The sequence below is a fragment of the Hippocampus comes genome, unplaced genomic scaffold (assembly GCF_001891065.2).
Source record: "Hippocampus comes isolate QL1 unplaced genomic scaffold, H_comes_QL1_v1.1 scaffold112, whole genome shotgun sequence".
NCBI lineage: Eukaryota > Metazoa > Chordata > Actinopteri > Syngnathiformes > Syngnathidae > Hippocampus > Hippocampus comes.
In genome coordinates, this window is record NW_017805841.1 from 1,576,988 (window position 1) to 1,588,627 (window position 11,640).

The 11,640-nt window shown below is 41.1% G+C and overlaps 1 protein-coding gene across 6 annotated transcripts in view; it reads right to left on the bottom strand.

Annotated features, from left to right (window-relative positions):
- Positions 1-11,640, bottom strand: part of LOC109526760 (genetic suppressor element 1-like) — a 62,351-nt gene that overhangs the window by 9,875 nt on the left and 40,836 nt on the right. For 3 of the 6 annotated variants that reach the window (XM_019888235.1, XM_019888234.1, XM_019888236.1), the window contains 5 exons: positions 6,710-6,889; positions 5,230-5,432; positions 2,082-2,254; positions 1,020-1,232; positions 752-907 (listed from right to left, as the gene is read on the bottom strand). In XM_019888235.1, the coding sequence (XP_019743794.1) occupies positions 752-907; positions 1,020-1,232; positions 2,082-2,254; positions 5,230-5,432; positions 6,710-6,889 (925 nt within the window). Of the gene's footprint in view, positions 1-751; positions 908-1,019; positions 1,233-2,081; positions 2,255-5,229; positions 5,433-6,709; positions 6,935-11,153; positions 11,217-11,640 lie in introns of those variants that run through there. The other 3 variants (XM_019888237.1, XM_019888238.1, XM_019888233.1) reach the window with 3 other exon arrangements.

The following is an 11,640-nucleotide window of genomic DNA, read 5'->3' on the forward strand; positions in this document are numbered from 1 at the left end:
CCAGCCCTGATCTCTGGAGTTACTTTGTATTTTCGTAGATAAAGACTTTTACATTTCAGCTTCCGTGTCATGTCTGCTTCTGGGTCCTAATTTCGCTCCTCACGTGACAAATTTGTTTTTATTTCACATAATAAAATATTTGAAAAATATCTTTAAAAAAATGAAACAATTGTGTATGTACTGTACTTTTTAAAAACTAAATAACCACTTGACTTATGATTATATGCATTGTCTTACTTTCTTACTAGTTTACATGTATATACTGTATTAGTATTATCCATCCATCCTTCCATTATTTGAGATGCTTACCTTCACAAGGGTCGCGGGCGTACTGGAGCCTATCCCAGCTGTCTTAGGGCAGTACACCCTGAACTGGTTGCCAGCCAATCACAGGGCACACATAGACAAACATTCACACTCCCAATCACACCTAGGGACAATTATAGTGTTCAATCAGCCTGCCACGCTTGTTTTTGGAATGTGGGTGGAAACCGGAGTACCCAGGGAACACCCACACTGGCAGAGGGAGAACATGCAAACTCCACACAGGAAGGCTCGGACCCGGAATCAAACCCATGACCTTTGTACTGTGAGCCAAACGTGCTATGAAGGGCAGCCAGTGCATTCATGCGATGTCGGAAGCGCGGTTAGGCATGTACTAAAAATATCTCAACTATATGTGTCCACGCTGCAGGGAAAGTTAACATGGTTGGGCAAAAAGTGAGGAAAGCAAAGCGCATACATTGCTTACCTCTCAGCAAGTAGGCTGTGGTTTAGCTCTGCAGAGTAGCGGGCTCCAGGCAGGTGCAAGTGGAGGCCAGAGGGGTGCAGAGGAGGAAAGGCTCCCCCGGGAGGCATGGAGTAGAACTGCGACCGTAACCCCGACAGACACAAGGACTCCTCCATTCTAGAAATCAAACGAATAAAAATGTCGTAAAATGCCATTAAGGCCATCTCTGCTGGTCTTTCCACCATCAGAGGAACTGACTTAGATTCATTTTCTGGAAACTGAAGTGTACCTGGGTAAAGACAAAGGATGGTGCAGGAAGGCCGGGTGGTAGTAAGCAGCGGCAGCGGCAGCAGCATGAGCGGCGGCGGCGGCGGAGGGGTCCAGACCAAGAGGCACAGAGGTCAGCCGCAAGTCGTCGGGGGTGGCGAAGGGACGCAGCGCTCTCAGGTACTCCTCCGGGATGGTGCCTGAGGGAACCGCAGGGTGCATCTGCCCAGGTAAACTGCACAACACATGCACAATTTCATACAAATGCTATATTGTATGCTGTACTGTAATTTCTTTACATTTTGTTTGTCATAAAACATATTTTTTAATCATATTTATTATTTACATTTATTTAATTTTACATGTACAAATTAGTTTTATTATTATTTTTATTAGTATTATTAAATGGCAAGTAACCGTATTTGGTGGCTTGAGTGTTTAAAATGGACAAAATCTGCCACTTCTCCTAGCAAATCAGCTGATGATAACACTGAAAAAAAAATTATATATATATATATGTATATATATATAAAATGACAAAATACAGTGTAATGAAATTTATTTAATAGTAAAATTTATTATATTATATATTTAATTATCTTAATTAATTTTTTAAAAATATGACTTTAAAAAAAATAAATCATTTAAGCCTACAGGGACAGCTGAACTTTATTTGGGTTTAATCAGAGGCACTTAAAATGGTCACAGCTGTGTGTCAGTGTGATTGGTTGATTAAGAAGACATCCCTATGCAAATTATGCTACTTCGTTTCATTTGAGTGTTACAGGTTAGTGATCACATGAACGCTGGAAAAGATTTTGAAGTGATTCATCTTGCTTTCATTTGTCATATGTCACAAAAACCCAGGCATGACTACAAGGGTGTGTTGACATTTTATATGCATTATACTATATATTAAAAAAAATAGAATATTACTTTTATTGCTACTTTTACGCAAATTATTTTTGTTTAAAAGTAGTTCGCTTCATTTGAAATACTAACTTACAATAACAATTAACGTTATAAATACACTGTAGGTATAAATACAAAATTATCATCATCATTATGCTTCTTGAATCCATACCTGAGACTCTGCATTCGAGGGTCCTGCATGACCGAGCTGGGGGCGAGTCCAAAAGGGTGAGCCAGTGGGAGAGGCGGGGGCACCGGTGGGGTTTTCTTGTCGCGCTGCGGATGGTTGTTGTCAGTGGGCGCCCGCTCTCTGCCGCCTCCGAGCCTTGGAACGCTCTGCTCCACCTAAGTGAGATGACGTGTCACAAGGTATGGAGAAGAGCTAGAAAAGCACTCACGTGCTATACTGACATTTTCTCAATGTCAAAAGTCATGAGAATAAAAACTCAAGTAAAGTATCAACTGTATACTGTTGATAATATTTTAAGTATTTTTATTTCCCCACCACTGGTATTGAGTGAGCACAAAGAAAGTTGAGGCACCCTGAGGCTCAGCCGAATGGAAAAGTGGCTCCGGTATGTCAGAGTGGGTCAAGATCAAAGTGGAGGAGCTGATGCGAATATCGGTGTCCACTGCTCACTTCTTCATTTCACACTGACACTTTAAGTGCTTCTCCTTTGCAGGATTTTTTCACCACAGTACTGCATTTAATCTGTGCCTGCTCCTCCCACTGTGGGATGGCCACAGATTGGCAGCATTTCATCCAGACAAATGGTGCACCCAATCATCTTAAGTAAAATAATGATGATATTTTTACGATGCAAACATTTTATTTCAATATGAGAATGAAATCATGGTTCAGCTATCAATGCCAGTGATATGTAGTGACAGGCAGAACAACAAAATGCTCTTCTGTTCGATGGCAGAAGCAGCAATTGAACTGTGGATCCATCATTATTTGTAGACCTTGTAAAGTAAAATCATAGATTTGTTTCGAAACACTTTAAACATGTTTGAAGATTATCCTTGGAAACGTGCAAACTGTTTTTCACCATTTGAGTATTCCGGGGTGGTGGGGGGGTGGGGGGGGGCATTGCCCAATAACACACTTGGGCATCTAGTCTGATCTGGCATCCTCCCTGACGATATAAAAACTTAAGTGCCTTCGCTTGTATCAGCGGTTATCTAACACAAGTAACTCCGCTAGCGAGTTACCTATGCCGATGATATATCTTCCTTTCAGATAGTCCTGTGACTGCTTTAGAGTGCCTCGTTGTTGGCGGTGAGTGTGCACATGCCACGGGGAGAACGCGGAAGTGCGAGGAAAAAATAAACCGGATCTGACAGCCATCTTGAGGACCAAGTCTTCAGGCTGGTGTGGCCCCCTTTAGAGTGCCTCATTGTCACGGTTTGAAAAAGCCTCGTTATGACCCGGTGGGATATATTTCAGCCACTGGAAGCTTTCAACAGATATGTTTTTGTGGCCCAAAACATGCAGGGAAGTGAGGACATGTGTTAGTTGTGTGTGACTGACTGTTGGAAGTTGAGCAAGGAGTGGCTTTAAGTGCATTCATCAAACAAGCTCACAGCGTCTAAGAGTGGACAGAACTTTAACTTTACAGAGAGTGAAATACACTGGATTAAATGTAAAATGCATATATTAAAAGAAAAAAAATTGTTTTTTCTTTTTCTTTTCTGTTTTTGCTCTGATGCCACAAAATGACTGAGTCAAACTTTGTTCCAATAGCAACATGGGCAGACAAACCACTGTCAAAGCCACAAACAAATCCAAGCAAACACCCAATCAGCCATCCTAGTGTGCTTGTGCGCTGACATATGCACACTTTGAATTAAGTTTTAATGTATTTGAATGCAGCGCTCACGAAAAGCAAATTCAGACTCCATGAGTAGTTTCTCTCGTTATCCTGCAGTGGAAAACTACTGCAGTGATCACATACAATCAGTGACCGTTGGTAACCGTTATTTGTTTTAATTTTATTTTCTGCTGCTTTCATGGCAATTGGCTGGCAAATAGTTCAGGGTGGAACCTGCCGACTGGCCACTATTGGTTTAATCATTTTTGCCCGGCATTTTCAATGCCGCCTGCGACCCTCTTGAGAATAAGTGAATTAGAAAATGGATGAATTGATGGATTTTCAGTTCCATTTTTCTCATCTCAGTTACAATTGCCATATATCGTTGTTGCTGCTTATCCTGTCTGGTAGTTTTACTTTATTTAATTTTATTTCACATTTCCGCTACTACCCCTGTATTGGATCTACTTGGTTATAAAAGGATCACCATTTTCAGATGCCTTGGTATTTATAATGGTTGATATAAAAAAAAAAACAAAAAGTGTCTATCTTGGTGCAATCATACTAATTTTAAAGAACCGCAAGTCCAAATTTAGACTCAGAAACTGCAACATTTTCTATGGACAGAGCAGGCTGTAATTTGTTGTGCTTTTGTGGGATCTAATTGACAACTTGTCGAACCAAATGCACATAACACCCGATCGTCGCCAACCTATCGTGAGCTTGCCTTTACTCTCCTGGCCTTTCTTGCTCCCCATCACTTCCCTCCTTCACATCCTATTCTCTTTCATTGCCGCCTCCCTCTTGTTATGCCTACACGTCTGAATAGGAGACCTCCCCCCACTGCCCCTCCGGTGGGCAGAGCCACAGAGTGGTCTTTGTGAAGGAGGAGAAAGGCATCTCTTATCCAAGAGGGTATACCAAGGCGGCGGTGGTGGTGGAGGGGGCTTTTGTATTGTCTGGGAAAAAAAACTTGCCCCTCCATGAGTAAACATCTTCAGATGCACACAAGACCCTCTTCATGTCTTTATGCCTTATGGGGTGGAGGAGGGTCAGACACACACATGCATGCGCGCGCGCACACGCACACACACACGCACGCACGCATACATTTTGACAAGATGTTGACTATTACGATGTTAACATGCATATCACACAACTGCCATCTAGTGCAAAATGCGTGCAGAAAAGTCATACCGTGGCAGTGATGGAAATAAACATTACTATTAAAATACAGTGATTCTACTTGACTAGTGTGCTGAATTGTCTTACTCATGAGGACAAAGAGCATACTTGTACCTGGACTTTAAGATGGATATCGTCGGTATCAAATAAATGCTCAAATGGATTTCTATAAAGCTATTTGAATATTGAAAGTCAAATTTCTGGGGTGTGGAATGGGTTAATTGTATTTTAATGGGGACAGTTGATTTGATATACAAGTGAGTTTAAAAAACAAAACCAAAAAAAAAAAAAAAAACATTTCAGGCCTCTCTTCATCCTTACCTGTCGTCCTTCGGCCCTCCACAGGCCGTTGCTAGTCTTGGTAGGCGCAATGGTGACCACGGGAGGGGTGCTCGGGACAATGGCGTGGCCCCGGGACTGAGCCAAGAGAGGCCCTAGTGTGGCCTGCTTCGGCGTGCTGACCGGTGAGCTGTGGCTGGTGGCGGGCGAAGACACGGGTGATGACTCACCGCTGAGGGCCAAACCTGAGTTTGATTGAGATGGAAATGAAAAACAAAATGGAAAGAAATCAAGATCTTCATTGGACTCAGGTAAAATATGGAATAAAATTGTGGGGGCTGAGTTTTTCCATACACAGTAATGATGATTTTTCTTTATGTAGATTTTCATTGGATAGTGATTAGAAATTGAAAAAAAAATCAAAAGTACTTGGAATTTTCATTGGATAATAAAAAAAAGGAGATAACTGGGACCAAATGTTTTTTTTTTATTATTGGACAGTAGTTCAAACTTGTAAATGTAGGATTTTTTCCTTTTCAAGTTTCACAAACGAGCCCCTCAAAATAAATCATGAGGCTTTTTCAGAAAACCACTGGGAAGCCTGATGAGATCAGGTCTAACACTATAAAATGTCAAAAGTTGCAGTGTGAAAAAGGGCAAAAAAAGAGACACGTACCATTATGCATTGGTTGAAAAAGGGACCCACAAAATTGGTTAATGCAACACTGACTAAACAGCGTACACACACAGAAACACAAAAGGAGGACAATAACGAAGCAGAGGAAGGCTGCCAAGAGACACTGAAGAAGAGAAAGAGTGACGGGAAGCCGCAGGAAGAGAGCTTGTTATAATTGGCCTTAATTAGATTCTCATTATTAGGCGATGAACGGAAAGGCAAAAAGGGAGAGACAGAGAGGTCAGAAAAAAATGGCCTGACACACGCACACACATCCAGTGAATGATTGCAACTGTTACATTTGATTTTAAACCCTCAGTCAAAATTCTTGGTGCAATTAAACTAATTTCTCTGCAGGAAAAAAACTCATGTCAATTTAATTCATTGAACAATACGTCGATAGAGTAATTATCGTCACAGGTCTAGTTGCGAGCAAAAGTTTGGCTTATGAGTGAGTGTCAGATCGCTGCTGGATGGCAGCAATGCACTTTACAACATCCGACCTCCATCAGTTCATGTTCATTCATATGTTTTTCTTATTTAAAACACATTCTAATTTTCGCAGCTGTTTTTGGTGGGGCTGCAACGGATTAATGGCATTCTAACACTTTACAATGGGGAAAGTTGTTTTGGGATAAGAGTGCTGTGAGTTCAGAGCATGGTCATGGAACAAATTAATTTTTTTTTTTTTTTTTAATTAAGATGCAAATATTAGGTGAAATTCCTCACGAATAGAAAAATATGTTAAAATAATAAATTCATTCGAAAAATAAAATCAAAATGATTCAAATGATACACCAAAGATGACTTTTGACGATGAACAAACAGTCGCCTCGTGTCATTCACCTCGGGGATCCTCAGCCTGTTTGGCCAGTTTGCGCAGGGCAGCAGCGAATCCGGAGTTGGAAGACTGGGCGAGTGCGCTCCCATTGGTCAGAGGGCTGAGGGGACTGACAGTGGCCGTGGTGCGAGTTGCCGTGGAGACCATTCCTAATGGCGGCGACTTGGTGGACTCATGGCTCATGCCTGTGAGTGGAGAAGCACAAAGGCGCACCGTAAGCTTCATGACATGACACCTACACCGGACAGTTTAATATTCATTTGAATCAAATTCAATACAAATCCAATGATTCTGAATTGACTATGGGGTTATTTTGTTCCCTGACAATCTCATAACTAATTTTGCTCATACATCAAATCAATTTTCCAAATTTCAGCACTCTATTTGACACAGCGCCACCCCTTGACCGTTACAAAGACACAAGAATCCAACAGGAAGCGCCATCACAAATGAAGGCATATTGGTACAAAGTGTGTCACTGTTGAAGAAAGAAGTGGAAAAAACACTTTTTCCAAGAGGTTTGTAGGGAATTATATTCCAGTGAGCATTGCTGTATGCTGTGTATTTGGTGGACAGCATGAAACTTTCAAGCGTCTTCACGTGGAAACTCTTCTACAATAACCTGATGCTTTAAATATTGCTGCCTTTAGGATTATAGATAACAGCCTTTCATAAAAGTTGGTCAGGACTAACCTATGCTAAACTTAGGTTTAAATTTGCATTGAGGCACTTTTCTAGAATGCATTCATTCATCTTGCTCAGGTAGGAATGTAAAGTAGCTTGAACAGTATGTTAGCATTAAGTTAGCGGACTTTCATTTCCTGAAATGTATGGCTTGTTTCAACGTTTTGGTATTTTAATAGACAATCTTAAACAGTTTTGCTTGTCAGTTTAAAGTAAACTTAAACCGTGGGTGTCATACACATTTTTGTCGTGGGCCACTTTGGAGCTACGTCTTCCCTTGGAGGGCCTTTATGACAGTGAAACCGAATAAATGTTTAATCATGTCATTGTATTCTTACTTGTACACAACAAATGGGTGGATGACCAGTTTTGAAATCAATCAACTATTTTTTTGTTGTTTGTTCATTTAGTGTTCAAGTGAGTATAAACAGGGTAACAACATTATTGCAAAATGTCCAGATTTTAGCTAGGATCATGGAATTTGACACACATGATTTGCCTTCGTGGGCCACATAAAATGACGTGGCGGGCCGGATCTGACCCCCGGGCCTTGAGTTTGACACTTTGACTTGAACTGATAGACACAAAAGCAGCTCTTTAGCGGAGAACTCTGTAAGGCAGAGAGAGATTGAACTCATGTGCCAATAGGAACAATTTAAAAAATGTGTTTTAATAGATTTTAATATATTTTGATAAGTTTAAATGTGTCTTAAGTGTGTGGGGCAAGTAAAATAAGTTTGAATATATATCCCTCGCCCTAAACTGTTCATTTGAAAAAAGGCAATTAATTTATTTACATTCTCTGATTATCTTTTTATTCAATGCAGCACTATTTTTCTTTATCAAAATACAAAACAAATTGTGGTGCATTTGGGAAGACTTGTACAGTTTGATTTCCAATGCTTTTCAAAGGGAAAAAATGTATTTCATTTCTGAGTAGATTGACTTCCAATATTGGTCATGCAATAAACTCAACTCATCTGTCAAGGTCCCATTGTATGCGCAATTCTATTTTTGCTTGCCTACATAAATCAGGCTCATCTCCTATGTGGCGCATTCAGGTAACCATTTCACAATTCTGATTGCATCCAAGATCCCTGAAAAGCAATAAGAAGTCTATTTGTGTGCCTCCCACATAAAAGCAAGGGGAACACAAGGAGGCGAGTGCACGTGTAGATGCTTTTATGTCCGTTAATGCAACGTAATTGCGTGTAGCTTTTCATGTGACGTCCAAACACAAATTTCCCTGGGGCCAATTAGGCTGATCTTGAATCTATAATCTATTGATTAGTGGGCACACTTAGCGCAAACATAGGCTGGAGCAACCTTTGTCCCAAACCCTCCACCGCCTCCTCTCTAACCCTTTCACTCACCCACTAATGTTAATTACAGCTGGAATTAGCCAGCAGCCCCCTACACTACAACTACCACCCTACCCCCCTGCTCGCTCACCACAGCCATGACCTCATTACCACCACACAAAGACACACACGATCACCCTTCGCACACAAAAGCGATAAACAGTGGTAAACACATTGGACACTGTGCAATGTTTTACTCATCATGTTAACCGAATCGAAAGAGCCACATTTTCTTTGAAAAATGCAAAAATGGTTGTAATATGCATGCCAGGCCAGTAGAAGGTGCTGTGACTTTTTTTAAAGCAACACAAAACATTTATCAGATATTTTTAAGCAGCGTTTATTTTCTTGTGGTGGGGGTGGACAGGGGCTATACAGGATGCTGACACCTCCGTATTCAGAATTGCACGTCTTCGGTGTAGCACCACATTGTGAGGTCTTATGGTAATATTCAAAGAAGGGGAAGACGAGGCTGAGAAGGTCGCCAACCAAGCGCCAGTATTTTTTTTTTTTTGTGTGTTTTGTTCGCACAGAGTAGCAGACTATATATGTATGTGAGTACTGTCGTATGTCCTGTTTAGATGGATTGTTGCTCTGTGAGTGTTGAAGGAGTTGTTTGAAGGTTTGTAACAACAGTAGCATGCTAATGTCCATTAGGTTTACAGCTCAGTCTTCCAGAAAGGATTTTTTGTTTTGTGTATTCTCTTTTCCTCGCTTTTTAAACCTGTGTTTTTAAAAGTGCTGTATTAATAAAGGTGTTGTAGCATTGCTGGGAGACTGGATGCGCTCCCAGCATGCTTTGCAGCACTAAGAATGCAAATCGTGTTTAAAAGCATGTTTTGTGTCAATTGTTTCTTCTGTCGTTGTTTGAATTGTTTCATTATTAGCTTACATTTTATTCAATTTGCTGTGATAAGTTTGGCTTCAATGTGACAACGTGATTGTGCATGACATGTTGACTAATGACTTGCCAACACTTGCGGGGTGTGAATAAGACGTAAGCTTGTTCTTCTGCTTCCAAAAATCTAAGTGCCATTGTCCTCACTACCTTGTGAGTGCCACAGTATCATTGTTATTATTCATGTTATAATTATTATCAATTGCTGTGACATCTGTTAAATTCCGTTAGCCCATTTATGATGGTTTGCACGCGAGCAGACTATTGTTTTGCATTTGCTAATTTTCTTAGTTTCTTTGCAGAGACAACTAAACAGCTTGAAGTTAGCTTGTAAGAACTGAGCGAGCAAGAGAGGAATACGTTAAAAATGTGTGAGAAACATATCTATCTCGTCTTATGTCATAATTGAGACCCTAAACTAAACTGTTGCGTTAAAGTATTGGGATTAAAATATATATATACTGCCATATAAAATGTAACTGTAATTGTCTGGAAGTAAATTCTGTCGATTCACAACAACCTAAAAAAAAAAGACAGTTTGCGCGAAAATATAGAAGGGAAAAAATTTTTTTGCTCAACAATCAGTTGGATTTTGTACAAAAAAGTTTAAAAAGTGGCATATTTTGAAAATTTGTCTTTTTATGAACAAATGAATTTATGAGAAACTGTCGAACTGCTACAACTATGATTTTGGGCTCACAGCACCCCGAAAAAAGTTGAACTTTTTTTTTGCTCAACTATTTAGTAGCATTTTGTGTGAAAACTAATGTCAGTTGTAAAGAAACATATTTTGGAAATTTACCAGACTATGTAAATGAGTGGAATCAGCATACCTTTTTTTTTTTTTTTAAACACAAGTATCTGCACAGTACAGAGTGTGAGTACTTTCACATACATGCTAAAAGAAAAGTCACAAAAAGAGCCATTGGAGAGAAATAGACTGTCAACTTGCAGCTGAACACCCTGTCATGTGTACACATGCAAATATACACACAGCATGTACAACCAGAGGGGCCAAAGTTAGTGCAGACACTCCATGTAGATAGCTGGCAAATGTACTTCCGTACAGTAACTGTACATGGTTACCCTGAGTACAAGTTTGAGTGAAAAGAAGAGTAACAAACAAAGAGAGGGATGAGGGGGGAAAAAAAGATCCTGATGAGGCTCTGCTGAGGTTGAGAAGATAAGAGTATCGATGCACTCTCTCTCTTCCTCGGCATCCCGCCTTCGTCTTCCCCCCATTCCTCCTCTCCTCCTCCCCCATCTCTTCCTTCACTCTCATCTATCTCAGCACGCCGGGAGCTCATTTCACTAAAGCCAACAACAACACGCTGCTTGCTTTTTCTTTTCTTTTGCTCGCCACAATCTTGCTGCCATATTCCCATGACAGTCCAGCACCACATAAACACACTCACACACACACCATATACACATGCACATACACACATATGCACATTTCATAGTAACATGTGCATGTGTGCATAATTCAAACAAGCAGACACTCACCGTCCTGCTCACTCTTCCGCCTGTTCGTCGTCTGTGCTCCTCTGTGACTCTGCCCCCCACCACCCTTCCTCATCCCCCCCCAGCCTTGCAGCTGCCGTGTGGCCACGTGACCTCCTCTCAACCCACTCCTCCTCCTCCTCCTCTCCATCCACTAGTACCCCCTCCTCCTTTCCCTCCCACTCCATCTATTACCCTCCTCTAAATCCCACACCTAGCACCCCCCCATACTTGTCGTCTCTGTCACTCGTTACAGCTTCCCAGTTTTCTCTCTCAGTGTGCTCTAGTCATTCTTCCTTCGTATAGGCGTTAGTACGTGTGCGTGTGTGTGTGTGTGTGTGTGTGTGTGTGTGTGTGTGTGTGTGTGTGTAAGGGGGGGGGGGTAGCTCCCGACAGTGACCCTTCACCCCCTCACCTTTGCCCCCATAGCCAGCATAAAGTTCGAGGGGGACAAACAAAATAAAAACACCAGGCACCACACCCGACAGGA